General features: G+C 39.8%; 1 protein-coding gene across 1 annotated transcript in view; it reads right to left on the minus strand.

Moving 5' to 3' along the window:
• Nucleotides 1–19,645, minus strand: part of LOC136862962 (inactive hydroxysteroid dehydrogenase-like protein 1) — a 306,443-nt gene that overhangs the window by 72,952 nt on the left and 213,846 nt on the right. Inside the window, exon 3 of the mRNA XM_067139263.2 lies at nucleotides 3,801–3,911. Within this exon, the coding sequence (XP_066995364.2) occupies nucleotides 3,801–3,911 (111 nt within the window). The remainder of the gene's footprint in view (nucleotides 1–3,800; nucleotides 3,912–19,645) is intronic.

A 19,645-nucleotide genomic window follows, 5' to 3' on the forward strand; every position in this document is an offset into this window, starting at 1 on the left:
TATTAAAATGAGATAGAAGAGGTGGTCTGGGTCAGGTTCAATATTGGGAGGGAGAAAGGGAGAGAAAAGATGTTATGTTTGACTTTTCATAATGCAACCCCAAGAGCTCCCCATACGCTAATGAAATTTTTTGAGGATTTATTATTGGAAACAAGTATTATAGGCGGGATGGAATGTTGCTATTTGGTGACTTGAGTTCTAGGATATGTGAGCTGTGTCCAACATTCAGCAAAGAGGATGAGATGATAATGAGGGGAGGAAAACGCAGTGAAGATAAAGAGAGAAATAGTTACGGTTCAGAACTCATGGAATTATGTGCCGCAGGAAAATTTTGTTCTGAATGGCTGGTGAGAAGGGGATAGGGAAGGGAAGTTGACATATATCACAGCACAAAGGGGGAGCGTCATTGATTTAGTAATTGGCTCGGAAGATATGTTAGGGAGAATTAAGAGGATTGAAATAGGTGACTGGGTCAAATCCCACCATGGACCAGTCTGGGTGATAATAGGAAGAAGTGAGGGAGAGGTAAAAGATGGAGAGAAAAAGAGGAATGTTGAGAAGGGTAGAAGTTACATTAAATATAAATGGTCAGAGAATGTAAAACAGGAATTACATGCCCTTATTGTAAATGAACTGCAATTAATTAGGTATGGTTGGGAAGAAGCACTGAGGGAAGACAATATTGACAGAGCGTTGGAATTAATTGAATACCCAATTAAAAGGGTAGCACAGATTGACAGAGGTATGAGAAGAAAAACGAGAAGGGAAGAAGGGTGGTACAACAAGGAGTGCAAGGAATTAAGGAAAATAGTCGTGAAGTCGCTAAAAGAATATGGGAGAAACGGAGGGAGACCAGAAAGAGAAGTTTTCTGTAAGCTAAGAAAAGAATACAAACTTAAAATTGCTGAGAGGAAGAAATTTCGGATGAGGGAACAGAGTCAATAATTAATAGGGAATGCAGGATGAATCAACCCGAGCGAGTATGGGACAGAATAAATAGAATTAAGAGGTTTGATAAGCCGAGTATTGATTACGACCAATGGGTGGACTTACTTCCGAGAATTATTAGGAGGTAAAGATAAATGGAATGATATAAGGATGAAAATGTCTTGTGGAGAGATATTGAGGTACATATATATGAGCTTGATAAAGAAATCTCTAAAGAGGAAGTACTAGGGATGATATGTAAACTTAAGTGTAGGTCGGTGGGGGAAGCAATGGTATCAGCAACTTGCTTTGGAAAGAAATAGGTAAACACAGACAGGTGATAGAGGGCATAGTAAAGCTATTCAACAGAATTTTTGATGGCGGCACGTTTCAAAAAGAGTGGAAAATGCCCAACATATAAGAGGAAATGTGACAAGAATCTCCCGAGTAATTATAGAGGTTTAACCTTACTAGACTCCCTGAGTAAGATTTACACAGGAGTACTAGCGAATAGTCTGAGAGACTGGGCGGAAGAGAGGTCGATACTGTCAATTTCTAGATTGGTTTTAGAAAGGGCAGAAGGACGACAGATAACATAATGACAGTGAAGATGATCCTGGAAAAACATCTGAATAGGGAACGAGGTAAAAATATATCTAGCGACCATAGATTTTGAAACAAGCGTTCAATACAGTGAGTAGAAGAGCGTTAATAGAAATGTTAGGAAGGGTGGGGGTGTCAAAAAAGGTTATCCGAGCGATTGAGGCGATATATGAGAATGTCTATTGTTACATTAAACTGGAAGAAAATTTAGTGAGCATTCTGATAGATTGTAATGTAGGATTAAAACAGGGCTGCTAGTTATCGCCGATCTTATTTTTATTATTCATACACGACACACTGCAAGGTCACGGAGATAATAACTGGGCGGCGCCGGTAGTAAACGATTTAGAGATCCCAGGATTGATTTTTGCTGATGATATGATTTTATTGACCTTAACGGGGGGGGGGGCGTGCAGAGGAGTTTGGATGCGATTTCGGAATATGCTAGGAAGTGGTCCCTGAAAATTAAAGGTAATAAATCGAAGGTGATGGTAGGCCTAGTGCGTAAGAATAGGGGGAGAAAGAAGGAAAGGAAATGGGTGGTCCAGGAAGAGAGGATCGAAGAAGTAGAAAAGTTGGAATATCTAGGAGTGCTCATAAATAGAAGAGGTGGATGGGAAGATCAAATTAAGAGAATAAAATGGAGGGGGGCGGCGGCTCTCTCAGTGGTCAAAATTCTAGAGACAAAGTTCCCGGGTATAAATTATAGAATTCTAAGGTTGGTGTTAAGACAATAGTGTTAAGCAGAGTAATGTATGGGGCTGAATTATGGGGTATAGAGGATAAAAGAGATAGGCTAAATCAAATTATTTGTAAATTTAGTAAGACGGTAATGCGACTCCCGCAGTGTACATCTAATGCCGGACCGATAGTCATGTGTGGGGAGTACATGGAAGTGGTATGTTTAAAGAGGGTAATTTGCTATTGGATGTGTTTAAAGAGATGGGTATAATGCTGCAAACGGCTTACCAGCAGCAACTGAAAAGTATGTATGCTAGGAATTGTCTGTCGAAGATTAAAATATATGTGGAAAGGGTGGGTACGTGTTACATATGGCAGAAGGTCTGGAGAAGTAGGGGAAGTAGAAGTCAGAGATCGTTTATAATGAGGGTAATAATAATAATAATAATAATAATAATAATAATAATAATAATAATAATAATAATAATAATAATAATAATGGTGTGTGGCCTCCAGACAGGCCTGGTGCAGGTCTTTTGATCTGACACCCGTAGGGGATCTGCGCGTCGTGATGAGGATGAAATGACGAGAAGACGACACATACACCCAGTCCCCGTGTCAGGGGAATTAACCAATTATGGTTAAAATTCCCGACTCTGCCGGTAATCGAACCCAGGACTCTCTGGCCAAAGGCCAGAACGCTAACAATTTAGCCACGGAGCCGCACTATAATGAGGGTGAATGGCATACAAAGGCAACGATAGTTGGAGGAATGCAGAGAGAAAGCCATTTTACTTAACGTCGCACCAACACAGAAATGTCTTATGGCGATGATGGGATAGGAAAGGTCTAGGAAGTGGAAGGAAGCGGCCGTGGCCTTAATTAATGTACAGCCCCGGCATTTGCCTGGTGTGAAAGTGGGAAACCACGGAAAACCATCTTCAGGGCTGCCGACAGGGGGCTCGAACCCACTATCTCCCGATTACTGGATACGCAGAGAGAAAGAGAGCGTCTCTTAGTTTATTTAACGAGGTAATTCAAGTTTATAGGTAAAGTATTAGTAACGTGGATAGACCAGTGAGATGAGGTCTTTTGTGGTGATTTTCGGGCTTGTATAAAAATAAGGGTTGATTAAAAATAAAGATAATTCATTGTGTACATTGTGTGGAAAAGTGAACAGTGACCTACACTTGGTAGGCCAATGTAAAGAAACAGATAATATGAGAGTGAAGCTTCTGAGTGTAAGTCAGCAGGAGTTATTGAAGCAGTGTGATGAGCATAAAATTATTGGGTGGGCGATTAAAGAATGGAATAGTGGTTGCCGTGTTGCCATTTTCTCTTTGCGACCAACCTCGCGATCCTCCGGCTAACGCCGGGCTTCATCACGCACTTAACACTGCTTGGAGTAACTACTACTCCATTTTCAATTATTGCGGGGGAAGGGGGCGAACATCTTAGCGCCGCTATTGGTACTGAGGCAGCTTACTTACGTAATTGGTTTCTCACATGAAATTCACTAAGTAACGACATCGTACTCCATGAGCAGTGGATGGAAGAAAAGCAAGCCACTAGGTCAAGAGGTTACTTACCCAGTATACCCACTGATATACCATGGAGTTCCATTGCAATGTTGTCGAACACAGGTTGTCCTTTGCTGAAATCGGCGACAATTATCTTCGTCTTCACATTACATTTGCTCTCTGCAGAAGAAGAAAACATACTTTAGTTTCAAAATATTACAGATGTATTGTTCTAGACAGCGGCTGACATAATGTCATACAACAGTGGATCAAAATGAAAATGAATTATAATCAGCGATGGGAAAAGTACAAGAAAAAGGTTATTGGGATGAATTACAGCTACCTGAGAAATATTTTACTCAGTTACAATTTCAAATTACTTTTCCAACAAGTAATCAGTAGAATTACAATTTCAATTGCTTCATTTTTATTTTTTAAATACAGTTGGCTTTACGTCGCACTGACACAGCTAGGTCTTATGACGACGAAGGGATAGGAAAGGCCTATGAGTGGAAAGGAAGCGGCCGTGGCATTAACTAAGGTACAGCCTCAGCATTTGCCTGGTGCGAAAATGGGAAATCACTGAAAACCATCTTCAGGGCTGTCGACAGTGGGGTTCGAACCCACTATCTCTCGGATGCAAGCTCACAGCTGCGCGCACCTAACCGTAACGGCCAACTAGCCCGGTCAATTACTTCACAGAACGCCGCCAGTCTTATGAAAATGACTGGCATTTTTCTTCTCATGGGGCATGATAACAATGTCACGATCGGAGGGTCGTAACCTCCCCCCCACCGTCCATTACTGTGGGGCGAACGGGCTCGAGCGAATCTCGAACCCGCCACCTCTAAGAATGAGGTCTTGAAAAATGTAATTAAATTAATGAAAGTGTCTTCTAAACGAAATGTTGGTGTAGTTATCAAATGTGTGGCAATTTTTTAAAGTGAAAACAGAGCATTATCAAATGCATAACGTCAGTATAAACAAAGACTTAGTAAAAGCAAGCCAAGAAATTCAGCGTTGTGTGTAACATGTTGTAATATTGTGACAGCGTCTTTTATAAAATTCTGGGTTTTGGTCATTTAGCCAGCTACAGTTTTGTATGTTTCTGATTATTAATTATGAATTGACAATTTTTTGTATGTTTCTGATTATTAATTATGAATCGACTTTGATGAATTGAACTTATACATTTAAGACGAACACAAACATCCAGCACCCGAGCCGGAGAAATTAACCGGACGATGTTAAAATCCCCGACCCGGCCGGGAATCGAACCCGGACCCCAGTGACCAAAGGCCATGGAGCCGGACGTGTCAGCGTCTTGCTGACGCCAACCTGTAGGTAGGGCCGAGGTTGTAACGTAGTTTTCAAACTTAAAACTGCAGCATTTGGTGACAATATTAGGAAATATTTCCTTCCATTCTGTTCTGAAAGACTGAGTTGAATCGCGCGCAAGAGAACAGTTTAACCACGTGAACCAATCATAAACCTGTCCGCCTCTGTGGTGTAGTGGTTAGTGTGATTATCTGCCACCCCCGATGGCCCGGGTTCGATTCCCGGCTCTGCCACGAAATATGAAAAGTGGTACGAGGGCTGGAACGGGGTCCACTGAGCCTCGGGAGGTCAACTGAGTAGAGGTGGGTTCGATTCCCACCTCATCCATCCTCGAAGTGGTTTTCATTGGTTTCCCAATTCTCCTCCAGGCAAATGCCGGGATGGTACCTAACTTAAGGCCACGGCCGCTTCCTTCCCTCTTCCTTGTCTATCCCTTCCAACCTTCCCATCCCTCACCAAGGCCCCTGTTCAGCATAGCAGGTGAGGCCGCCTGGGCGGGGTACTGGTCATCATCCCCAGTTGTATCCCCAGACCCAATGTCTCACGCTCCCAGACACTGCCCATGAGGCGGTAGAGGTGGGATCCCTCGCTCAGTCGGAGGGAAAAACCAACCATGGAGGGTAAACAGATAATGACATTATGACCAATCATAAACGTACACATCGGTCACATGAGAGGGTGGAGCAGTTATTAAGACACAGTAGTGAAAAGTTCTATAATCTTGAGAAAACAAAAAAATATCCTCAATTTTACCGACGCAGGGTTTTTTGTCGTAAGACTTTTAACAGAGTTAAGATCGGGAGCCGTGCTGAGGAGAGTCCGTCATATACTTTGAAGCAGCTCGGTGCGCGAGGGAATACGTGAACGCAGCCAGTACGCGGAAGCCTATCTTACACCATAAAACAGTGAGTTAGAAGTGGGTTAATAGACTACTCCTGCAAGTAGAAACTGAACATTGGAGCAATGCTCATTTCGAGAGCAGGAGTAAATTTAGAGAGTAACTGGACATGCGTTACAGAGGCGAATCTCAGTCCCTAAATTTGAGTATTAGAAGGATGTCAGGATGGCATCCGGATTCGAGTATGTGGTCCTGCATTTATCTCCGGAAATCAACTGGAGTCGAGGGTTCAAGAAATGATGATGATGCTTGTTGTTTAAAGGGACCTAACATCGAAGGTCATCGGCCCGAGGGTTCAAGAAACAAGAATGAAGCAACAAGAGAGAAGAAAGAAGCCTTCTCTCCGAACTAAGTATTAAATACATATCATATACTTTAAATGTTCTTTATTTGTGTTTCAAGAATTGTAAGGGAACGGAAAGACTATACTGAGTGTTCCCAATTACGTAGTAAGTGAATAGCTTCTCCTAATTTCAGTGTTGTCTTGTAAGTTGTATTGTATTTTGAGAATTGAGGGGTGATAACTGGTCATTGTTTCGGTTTTGTAAATAATTACAGTAATAGTAAATAAGCTAAATATCTAGGGGTAATCCTAGACAAAAAGATTACAATGCTACATCATGTCAGTGATATCAGGGGAAAATGGTGACAGTTAATTATTCAGATCAATGTGATTTACGTAATCCCACCTAGTATCGAACCCAAGTCCTTAGCCTGTTCAATCCTTAGGATCACGACACCAAAATATGCCAGGAAAAATATATATCACGTCATTTTTCTTCTTTTAGCATATACAGTATATATTACCTGGATATCATCACTAAGTGAAATTTAACATGATATCTTGGAACTTTCGAAATTATTTTTTCGCATAGGCCTAATTTCTATTTTACATAAATACTTAACACTTCAAATAATTTGCCGTTTAGTTTACAAAATAATTGGTTCTTAAAATTCTCATTGCTAAGCGTGCTGCTGCTGGAGGTGGTGGTGATTGCTGTTTTAAGAGGAAGTACATCTTGGAAACCTTCCTCTTTAAATACTAATCAGCGGAAAAGTGGAAAAGGTCCGATAGTTGGAATGAGGTGTCTGTAAAAGAATGGGATGGGCCATGAAGGTCTCGTACGGCAGTAATGTTTACACGAGAAAACAGACGTACACACAAACCTGATACAATCAAACCTCTGCCGACATTTAATAAAAATATAGAAGGGCAAGGAAAAGCTAAATATCTAGGTGTAATCCTAGACAAAAAAGATTAAATGCTACATCACGTCAGTGATATCAGGCGAAAAGTACACATTAGACTTGTCAAACTGTATCCAATAGTGAATAGAAGAAGAAGAAGATAGCAGTTAACATGTATAAAGCCTTAATCAGTCCAATTATCACGTACGCAGCCCCAGCATGGAGGTCTATTGTCAAAACGAACCTAGAAAGTCTTGAAGAGCTAGAAAAGTGGCTAATCTCCTTTACTCAACGGCTGTAAGGAACCTTCACACTTTAAGATATCATCTTAGAAAGCAAACACTGCGAACGCAGTAAATCGTGGGGTAACAAGATCAATCTTTTAATCAAGAGCATTGGGCGCTACGACGCCGACCTATATAAGAAGAACCCCACGCCTAATCACATACAGTTTAACCACAGGATTAGAAGGTAACGGACTCACCCCCTTCTTAAGCGCCCACCCCACCTAATGAATAACACAACACTATAGTCACATTCTTTTTTTAAAAAAATCGTTATTTATCTACTTGTATGTATGTAATTATTACTGTTACAGAAACGTACTGTAGTCCCACAGCCCGGACACCATTGAGCCTGCATACGGAATCCTGCAGAGCCAAGACAGCTGAACCCCGTAATAAACGAACACTGCAGGAAAATGGACATGATACATACTTCTCACTAACAAAACGTGGAATCTTCCAGCCCACATCCTTGCATGTGCTATCTAAAATTTGTTAGGTTTTACATGTAGGCGTCTTTCTAATTATGCCTTTGTGGCTTTTCCATGACCCTTAGCCTACTACCCAATTACATCTCTATGATATCTCATCACCTCATCTGTCCTGGTAGCATGCTGAGCATAGGGACAGACAAACACGTCCTACAGTATTACTTCATCCTAATCCTCCCTGCTATCTCTTTCTCTTCTTAGAATGAACAGCATGTCGAAGGCTATGTAGATTGTGCTGATCGCCACGCGGGGGAGCGAGCTTCACATCCCCGCCCGATAATAATAATAATAATAATAATAATAATAATAATAATAATAATAATAATAATAATAATAATAATAATAATAATAATAATAATAATAATAATAATAATAATAATATATTATTATATGTGGGCCTATTATATTTTATACATTATATATTATTATTATTATTATTATTATTATTATTATTATTATTATTATTATTATTATTATTATTATTATTATTATTATTATTATTATTATTATTATTATTTAAAAATCGGTCGTTGTCTTATCGTTACTACATGATAGCCTTGTGCTCCTGTATTTCGTTGCATGTCTTGTTGGCAGAGACCATGTGCTTTCTCTCAGACTTTTTACAGTAGGCTTACGTAGGCAGACAATCTATTACCTATGTAACAATATAACCGCGTGGTCAAGGATAACAGTGCTATGGCCCTATTTAAAGTCACTGATATGCAGCGTGTATTTGCTCAAGTGAAAGTATAATTAAACCCAGTGATATAATCAGTGAATATAAACAGGTACAGTATTAGCGTGAATGAATTCTACTCAGGATACCACATGTCGGTGGTAACATTCTGAAACTTGTGTTTATACAGAAAACCAGCGATGGACATCATGTAGCCTATATGCAATTCCACCATCGTTCGTCTCGCTACAAATGGTAGCTCATTTCTCGCTGTATTTCCCAAATGCTTTTATTACAGAACATTTTTGTATATAGGGAGAATCTTTCAACATATTTAAATGTTTATTACGTGTGTTTATATTTTATATTTATTGTGTGTGTCGATGAAGTGTTCATGCATGAATTATGGTGATTTCAGAATTTAGTTACTTTATTTCAAATTAGTGAAGACGTTATTGAAGAACCTAGGTGCAGTTCCTACCCGTTTAATCATTTTCATAGGCTTAGATAAGGCTCGTTGCGGATATACGAATACACAGTTTTATGTACACACCCTGGGAGAGAATAGAAAATTATCTTGCTCTATCTAAATTCGACGGATCCATTCGTCGAAATCTGACGCCAAATATTTGAACATTTCAGTTCATTATTTTTATTTGTATTTGTAACTATTATATTGTTACGATTACAATTTCATTTCAAGGAGCAAATTACGAGTAAAAAAAATACATTATGTAAAATGTAAAGATTTAATCATTTTCATAGGCTTAGATAAGGCTCGTTGCGGATATACGAATACACAGTTTTATGTACACACCCTGGGAGAGAATAGAAAATTATTTTGCTCTATCTAAATTCGACGGATCCATTCGTCGAAATCTGACGCCAAATATTTGAACATTTCAGTTCATTATTTTATTTGTATTTGTAACTATTATATTGTTACGATTACAATTTCATTTCAAGGAGCAAATTACGAGTAAAAAATACATTATGTAAAATGTAAAGATTACTAGTAAAATTACTGGAAAGGTATTGATTACTTTCACTCAGTTACTTCCCTACTCTGATTATAGTGCATTTTAACATTAATACATTAATAATAATAATAATAATAATAATAATAATAATAATAATAATAATAATAATAATAATAGTGTGCGATATTATTATTATTATTATTATTATTATTATTATTATTATTATTATTATTATTATTATTATTATTATTATTATTATTATTATTATTGTGCCATGAGTAAGGCCTCCCGGCGAATTTTAAGTTGTACATCCGATTCTGTATCCATCTCTAGAAAAAGCCGTGAACTTGATGAAATCATAGTAGCTTTTCCATTTAAGGACTAGATGTCCCTGACATCAAACTGTCATCTAATCCAGAGTTCAGGTGTCATTACTTGTCAGGGAGAATGTTTGTATGTAGACGTTATTCATACTGTTGATCTTCCATTGTTTATTTTAATTAGCTGAAGTTACCTGACCAGCAATTCACCTATCAGAACATCTTATATGAATTTCATTTAATTCAATCAAAAGAGTTTTCACTAAAACGTCTCGATGTTTCTGCCAAAAGCTTTATATAAGAAGCGAGATTTTAGAGGAGTCTGTCTGATCTTGAGGGGCTGCCTGGCTGAGGCGGTAAAGGCGTTCTCGGTTTACCCGGAAGGACGTGGGTTCGAATCCCCGTCAGGAAGTCGTAAATTTTAAGAAAACGGGATTTCCACTTTCGGAGGTGCATAAGGCCTTCAGGTTCACTCAGCCTACACCAAAAATAAGTACCAGGTTAATTCCTGGAGGCAAAGGCGGCCGGGTGTAGAGATCTACCCCATCACATGCCGAGGTTACGAATGGTAGAAGCATTTACCTTCCACCCCTCCGAGGGCCTTCATGGCCTGTACGGAGATGACTTTGCTTTGCTTTGCTGTCTGATCTTGCGGGAGCTTTAGTGTGTGTTATACGAACTAAGGAGAGAGCAAATCTCGTTCGGGAGATAAAGAGGCGGAATTTTCGGCATCATGACATAATAAACAAGGTATGGCAGTCTATTTTATTAAGTGAACTACTGCTTGTGAAGCTACGGAGGAAGATTTCTACGTCCCCTTAGTATGTAACTACTAGGTCACCGGATCCGTTCTCAAATTAAATGTGAGGATTTTTCTTTAAAGAACAAATGTAACTTTTCGTCTTTAGTTTTTTATATTTTCATTTCCCCTGCGGAAATAGTTGAAATGTAAGGAAGCACGAGTGTTTGTCCTCGTTAACCTTCCTCTAAATTTGTGTAGGGTGACTAAGTTACCAGCCATCTACATTTTCTTTCGGTGTTTCGGCTTTAAATCTTCTAATATTTGGTCACCCGGTAGCCTCTGTATCATAGGGCTGGACGCCCACTTAAGAATCTTGCCTCTTAAATTAATTTGGAGCGCTTAGATTTCCGCCTCCATTTCACCGTGTACTTTCGGCCTTCAAAATTTAAACCTTATTTTCTATGCCTTCGGCTGAGTAGAGTGGGACGTATGCCTTTGTATAATCTCTATTTCTTCTGGGGGTAACATTCATATTAGTTGTGTAGAGGTAATTTGCACGTGAGTGTACTACTGCTTTCTTCTGTGATGATGATGATAAAGTTAGAATTCAAGAGGACAGATTGGGGAAAATATTCGTTTATAGGACGAGGAATAAGGGTTTGGAATAAATTATCAAGGGAAATGTTTGACAAAATTTCAAGTTTGTTGAAAATATTTAAGAAAAAGGTAGGTAAACAATTATAAATACATGTAAATATGAGGTATACACTTGATAGGGAATCTGCCACCTGGGCAACCGCACTAAATGCAGATCATTGATGATTGTTGTTGTTGCTGTGTTGTGATGACCGACGCAGTCATGGGTGAATATTCATAGCCTACAAAGGGGAAAATTGTACTCTTATGAAAAACGAACACTCGGGTCTGGAAATCCTGTGTAATTTAAATCTTCGGGAAGCTAAAGATTCTGTTTTTGACTGTGTAAATTACAGGAGGGGTTACCTCCCTCTTTGTTAGTTTCTGAAGACCTGTGGGTCAAAGATTTTGACTGTGCTACTCAGAACGAGTTGTAATTAATTCACAAACTGTTCTAAATATTTTGGGAGCCTTCGAGCTCCTCATGTTGTAAATATCCGGAATTAATCTATGTAAATTCTAGAACGTCTCAACTTTGGGTGAATTATTGAAGGTGGCTTCCCAACTTCAATTATTGTAAATTTGTTAAATAGAGTGAAAGAAATGAAACTTCAAATGTGATTTCCTAGCGTTGTGATTGTCCAGCAATTCACCCCTTACGCTCCTTTCCCCTCTCTGCTCCGCGGAAATAAGTAATGTAATAATTATTATTATAACGGACGGAGTCAATCAGTCGGTCCGACCGAGCTCGATAGCTGCAGTCGCTTAATTGCGGCCAGTGTCCAGTATTCGGGAGATAGTAGGTTCGAACCCCACTATCGGCAGACCTGAAAATGGTTTTCCGTGGTTTCCCATTTTCACACCAGGCAAATGCTAGGGCTGTACCTTAATTAAGGCCACGGCCGATTCCTTCCCACTCCTAGCCATTTCCTGTCCCATCGTCGCCATAAGACCTATCTGAGTCGGTGGGACGTAAAGCAAATAGCAGTCGGTCCGAGTTGACTTAATTTGTAATCATTGAATTGGACAGTGGACGACAACATAATACAGTATCTTCTGAATAATTGTTATGAGAATAACGGGAGTTTTGCGTTGTAGACAAGGGTTTACGCGGTAAAGCCACTACGTTGATTCTCTGGTTGCGGTCAATCGCTGGTTGAATCTGTAGGTAGAATGAACACACAAAAAGTGAATACAAATGAAGGAGCTCCTTCATTATGGATCGTCACACTAATATTTCTATTTTATTAGATGTTCAAAACGTGTTGTTTATGAACGGCAGTGTACAGTACATTTGCAGTGATGCCACATTCCGAAGAGCACATGCTACGATAATACCAACCAACACCATAATTTACTTTCGTTTAAAAATGTAAATCCCTTTTCCTCGTCTTTATTGCCGAACACAAACATGTTGCAAAACCAAGAGCTATACCATATTGCAGGGATGGCGAACCTATGCCACGCGTGTCATTAGGTGACACGCGAGCACAAATTCGGTGCACGCCACATTAACATATTGAAGTTTTATATACGGACTATACATATTTCGTGCATCGTATAGTCATAGTGTTTCACGTGTAAGAATTAAATATTGAAAATCTAAATTCTAGTTTCATTCGGACGTGCAATATGGCAACACTGCTAAACTGATAGGTCCGGAAGTCAAGCCAGTGCCCCAAAAGACAGAAACTTAACAAAGGTAGTGACCGGATTTTTCAAGAACTTTTGACAAGGGAATTCGGACTGATAGAAAGAGGCAATAAAGCTTAGTCTTGCTTGTGTTCCAGAACGTTTGTATCCTGCATATTAATTTTAAAGCGTCATTTCGAGACGAATCATTCAAATGTTCGTTCCATGCCAAATGAAGAAATAAGACAGTTCGTTTCACAAAAAATCGAGCAATGCACAAAACGAACTAAGTTAGTTCTTTTGTATCATCTTTCTGGCCAAGGAATAATAGCAATGCGGCAGTTTCCATCTGTCGCACTGCATAGTACAACATGGGAAACCACTTCCTGACGGTGAGTTCTTGAAGACGTCCGATACGTTATTTGAAGACTTTCCTAACAAACAACAAATAATTAACAGAATTAAAGGAATGCCAGCCAGCAGAAATACTGTTAAGGGTAGAATAATAAGAATGAGTGAGGATGTTTCGGAGCAATTAAAAGCTAATTTGGATAACTCCCACATGTATATCTTGATGAAAACACGGATGTGACCTTACAAGCAAGGATAGCATTTTTGCCTCTTTTCCTTGTGGAAATGTGATGAGGGAGGAGAGCTTACGAACCACGACCACGGGAAAAGATATAATGCAGGAAGTGAAGCTGTATCTTGTACTAAAAATGGGGTTTGACTTACAGTCTGTGTCAACGCTGCCCCAAGTATGGTGGGCATACATAACGGTTTTTTTTTTTTAAATTTCTTAAAGACGAAGTTAAGCAGGATATTTTACAGTTCCATCGTATGTTATACAGGGAAGTCCTGCGTGCGAAAGAAGGTATGAAGTCGTTTGAAAGTGTACGCTCGGTGGTAACTAAACTGCATGTGTTCTAAATAATCGCCAGTTCTCGAAGCTGTTACACGAAGTGGAATCTCAAAATGGTTGACTTGTAATTAGGGTTGCCATTTTTTGATATAAGAAATAAAGGACATTTACCTAAAAAATATGGGATTTTTCACAAGAATAAGCGAGGGTTCATAAATACTTGAAATTCAAACGTTACGTATTATTAGTTTTACAATCTGCTTTACGTCGTACCGACACAGATAAGTCTTCAGCCGTGACCTTAATAAAGACACAGCCTTAACATCTGCATGTTGTAAAAACGGGAAACCATCTTCAGGGCTGCCGATAGTGGGGTTCGACCCCACTATCTCCGGAATGCAAGGTACCAATTTCAATTAGGTTATAATGAGTTTAATTGGCAGAATAATATAAGTATTGAAATTCGTAAAATAAAGTAACTTACACCCTCTTGAGAGTATATACAATGCATTGGGTAAGTTATGAAAAAACATGCAGAAAAAACATTCTTAGAAATAGATTTCCTTCTTATGAGGTTGTAAAGAGAAAAAAATAATGGAGCTACTTTGAACTTCAATGGCGCTCAAATCTAAAATGGGACAAAAACAGAAAAACGCTCGTTTTTACGGGACAACATTTCATAATACGGGACGCGAAATTTTCACCTCAAATACGGGATGTCCCGTACAATACGGGGCAGGTGGCAACCCTACTTGTAATGTACAATAATGTTCGCTGTCTGAGTCGTGGGCAACTACTCCAGAGGTTTGTCGAGCTCTTGGACGAAATTCGCTTCTTCATGATAGAAAAAACAGGAAGAATTCCTAGAAGTTACGGATCCTATTTGACTGTGCGATTCAATCTTTCCTCGTGATTTTAGAGTAACATACAATGATGTGAATAATGAACTGCAAGGGAAGGGACACACTGCAGTTATATTGTGTGAGATCTTAAAATCATTCCAGAGAAAGTAAAGTATTCGTCAGGGATGTTTAAATATACATTTAAGTCCTTTCCTTCCCTTACAGCACAACTTGAATTGATGTTAAATTTTGCAGATCAATTATAGCTTTTGAAGACCCAAACGTATTTGGAAGAAGTGTATGGACGTCGTACAGAATTCAAAACAAATAGTTTCCAAGATACTTTTCCGATTTTGAGATTTGAAGAAAACATTGCTCATATTGCACAAATAAGTGGCATTAAGTTCATTTTTAATTGATCATTTAGAAATAGATTTGATTGAATTTCAATAGATCGTAGTCTGCTCTACATGCATTACGGGATCTTGCAACTTTCTTCTGTATAAATTTCTAATTACAATTAGTAAGTTACGGAAATTGTCCACCTCTGGGGTGTAGTGGTTAGTGTGATTAGCTGCCACCCCCGGAGGCCCGGGTTCGATTCACGGATCTGCCACGAAATTTGAAAAGTGGTACGAGGGCTGGAATGGGTCCACTCAGCCTCGGGAGGTCAACTGAGTAGAGGGGGGTTCGATTCCCTCCTCTGCCATCCTGGAAGTGGTTTTCCGTGGTTTCCCACTTCTCCTCCAGGCAAATGCCGAGATGGTACCTAACTTAAGGCCACGGCCGCTTTCTTCCCTGTTCCTTGTCTATCCCTACCAATCTTCCCATCCCCCGCAAGGCCCCTGTTCAGCATAGCAGGTGAGGCCGCCTGGGCGAGGTACTGATCATCCTCCCCAGTTGTATCCCCCATCCCAGAGTCTGAAGCTCCAGGACACTGCCCTCGAGGCGGTAGAGGTGGGATCCCTCGCTGAGTCTGAGGGAAAAACCGACCCTGGAGGGTAAACAGATTACGAACGAAATTCTTCGAAACCGACTTTCAACCTATTAGGTCGTGTTCCATACGTTTAGTACGTGCTGAAGAGATGTTAAGTACAGAACAAAAATGGCCAACCAGACACCAGACTGCCATTGATGAAATGGGATTCACTGTGTTGCCACACCCACCATACTCTCCCGACTTGGCACCAAGTGATTATCACCTGTTCGGGAACATGGAGAAACCTCTGCGTCTTCGCCGTTTTGCGGATTTTGCAGAACTTGACACAGCTGTCAAGGCACGGGTACGCAGCACTCCGAAAGAATTGTTTGAGGAAGGTCTGGAGAGACTGACACATCGATGGCAAAATTTCATACAGTCACAAGGAGCTAATGTTGAGAAGGTGGACAGGAAAGGCCTAGGAATGGGAAGGAAGCGGTCGTGGTCTTAATTAAGGTACAGTCCCAGCATTTGCCTGGTGTGAAAATGGTGTCGGTGCGACGAAAAGCAAATAGCAAAAAGATTGTTGAGTTCTACAATAATGAGGTGAGAGGTGTTCCTGAAGTGGAAGAACCAGTCATTCATCATGGAAGCAGTGAATCAGAGGAGGAAGAAGAGGAAGAAGGAAGTACAGGAGAAGCTGAGGAGTTAGCTGTACCTCTATATGAGCCATTCCATGAGATGAAGGGGTTTCCAACTTTGCTGGGAAATAATACATTTCTAATTGCCCTGTTCTTTCGGATATAACAAACTTACATTTCAACATTGTAGGGAAAGGCTACTTTTCTGCTAAACATAGCTATTTTATGCTGGTACCGCAGTCTAGGTGTACTCAGTCTGGTTCTTATCAAGTGTTATGGTACTTTAGGAGATTTCCACCGTTACAATACAAATTAACTTTATTCCTTTCAGAATAACAATAAATCATGGTACATGTTTCGTCCTCATTGGAGAACATCTTTAGCCATCAGAGTTCTTGAAAACAAAACGGGGACAAGGATATGTATTTAAACTTTGAAAGACACTGGGTATTCTTGGTATCTCGTCCTGGTTATGCGCTCTGATCAAAATTTATCACATTAAACATTATCACATTATTACGCATGTATCTAGGTTGTTTTTGTACAAGTTGCTTTACGTCGCACTGACACAGATGGGTCTTATAGGACGATGGGAGAGGAAAAGGCTAGGAGTGGGAAGGAAGTGGCCGTGGCCTTAATTAGGGTACATCCCCAGCATTTGCCTGGTATGAAAATCGGAAACCACGAAAAGCCACCTTCAGGGCAGCCGACAGTGGGGTTTGAACCCACTATCTCCCAAATACTGGATACTGGCCGCACTTAAGCGACTGCAGCTATCGAGCTCGGTGCATCTAGAAATTAAAACAGTAGAGTCTAGTAAAAAACAACATTATAAAACTAAAATTAAAATAATAAAATAAAATATAGGTTAATGTTTGTTAAAATCTTATGTATTTTGGTACAATCATCTGAAAACAAGTCTTAAAAAATACGTTCAACACTTTCGATTAAGGCTGTGGTTCCTATTGGATTGGACTATATTTGAGGGGGAAATTCTCTTAAAAGTTTTGCAAGCTGAATGCCGGACTTGGTTTCATAAAGGCGTTAAAAATGAAGAAGTATCCTCGCTGGTCTCGCGTCATCCTGGTCAGCCTGTGTGCCGCCTTGTGTTGAACTGCATGTTGAACGAAACATATACCATGTGCGTGTACCATGATTTAATGTCATTCTGAAAGCAATAAATTTACTTTGCATTGTAAAACTGGAATTCTCTTAAAAGTACATACCATAACACTTGTTTAGGTCAACAATACTGGCTAAAAATGAATTTCATTTCTAGTGAAGTCTCGTTCTTACCGGGAGGATCTGGGTTCAATTCCCATACAAGTTGGCGATTTTAACTTGGATTTGTGGACAGAGCCTATGTGAGAACAACAACAGAGGAGCAATGAGGGAAGAAGCCAGAATGTGCCGGCACATCTATGATGTCATACTTGCAGGACCTGCCTGGGTAGTAGGGGTTTCAGATGGGGAGAAACTAAAATGAGTGAATAACCGATTTACTTTTCTTTTATCTCTTCTCTCTCATTCTCCTGCCTAGCTTTCAATTCACCTATCTTCTCTTATTTTGTCTTACATTTATTTACACGGTATGTATTTGCATCTTACGTGAATTTAACTTACCGATTATAAATTCCTGGCGACGGCTCGAACTGAACCACCAATCTCGAAGTCCATAGTCTTTTAGTGTTATCACTCAGCTAAAATGTCACTTGACAGGTAATTGTAAAAAGTCTTATATATAGGCTGTACAGATACATTACCATTAAGACAGATGGCATTACGAAGTAATTCGTCTTTACTATGAAATATGTCGTCGTACATGACTGAATTGCTATCAACATACCTTAGAGAAACTATAAAGTACATGAATCCTAAATTATGAGTTTCATTGCCATGGCACATTCCTCCTATAAAAAGGAGACCATGTAGCTTATCCACCTTCATTTCAGCCACATAAATATTCAGCAAAAATTGCAAAATCACAGTAGAGGGCAAATACAACTTTTAAAGTAGAAATAGTCCGGAACATAGGTTAGTGAGGTTGGACAACCTGCCCGTCATCGTTCAAGAGCCGCTGTTGAACGTGCTATCTGTGTGTATGTGTATGATGGGATACTAGTAAGTTGCTATTTTAGACAGTACCGGTAATGGTGAAAAACCAAGTTCACTGCAGCTATTTTTGACTGGATATTTCTTCTCTTTAACGAACAGTAAGTACCACGAATTAATATCCTGGTTTGTGAATTCCTGTAAGCTTTGTATGTATGGTGTTCGTTCGCCAGTTCCTAGAGCATCTACCGGATGAAAACTATAGATCTATTGTATCATTTTTATGTTTATTGCATTCAATCGTCACGACAGTGATTTCAGTGACAACAGTTGGTCAATTACATATCCTGTAGAACCTAACCTATCCCTGGATCACAACCTAACCAGTCATTATAATTTGTTTTCGGTGGATCACAACCTAACCTGCCACTACCAGTGGTTTTCGGTAGATTACAATGGTTTTGTCACAAGCCAATACTGTCCAGGGGATGCTAAAAGCCTGCTGGCCGCTTCGCGGCCCTAACTTGGGGGCTTACGCCCGCAGACCCCTTGCCATCCCTCTATCCCAATGGTCTTGTCACTAGTCAGACTTACCCCAAACCAGCCCAATTGCCTTGGCACTAGCCAGACCTAACGGAACCCATTGGTCTTGTTACTAGGTGGACCTAGCCAATTCATACCAATGGTTTGGTCACTAGTTGGACGTATCTCATATTCTGCCATGTTCTTGTCACTAACCATGGTTATGGTTTCTTACGTCATGCTCCCTTTCACAAACTAGATATTAAGGTTTCACCCAATCTAGTCGTCCCTTGATTTGCTACTCTTGATCTATGTTCACAGCTTTAAAATTTCTCATCTCCGTATATCCTTACTTTCTTATAACAGGGCATTTATGTTAATACTTTCACAGTCGTTCTTCACAACGATAATATGCGGACTGTCCTGAGTAAAAATCTCAGGAGAAAAAACTCTGAGGCTTGGATATCAGTTTAAACAAATTACAAGCCATCGATAACGAAATGAAAGAGGTCAGTTTATATTGCTATTTGTTTTTGTCGCACTAATACAGACAAGTCTCGAATCAATGTGTGAAAATGGGAAAGTGCAGAAAACTACCTTCAGGAATGCCGACAGTGAGATGGAACCCCTGTCTCCCAATTTCATCTCGGTAGCTATGAGACGCACACTGATTTGCGGTCTCGCTCTATAGATAAATAATATTATAGTGAAAAAACTTGTTTTCAACCAAAACATCTCTCCGGCATTCCGGGCGACCATGAAGGTCCAGAAGGAAAACATTTCCATTGGCATTCTTATTTATGTGTTCACCACCCCAGTAGGCTTAACATGAGTGACAGGGGTTTAACGTAATTTGGAAAGAATGTTTTGTGTATGATATATTATTCGGTG

The sequence above is a fragment of the Anabrus simplex genome, chromosome 2 (assembly GCF_040414725.1).
Source record: "Anabrus simplex isolate iqAnaSimp1 chromosome 2, ASM4041472v1, whole genome shotgun sequence".
In the NCBI taxonomy this organism is placed as follows: Eukaryota; Metazoa; Arthropoda; class Insecta; order Orthoptera; family Tettigoniidae; genus Anabrus; species Anabrus simplex.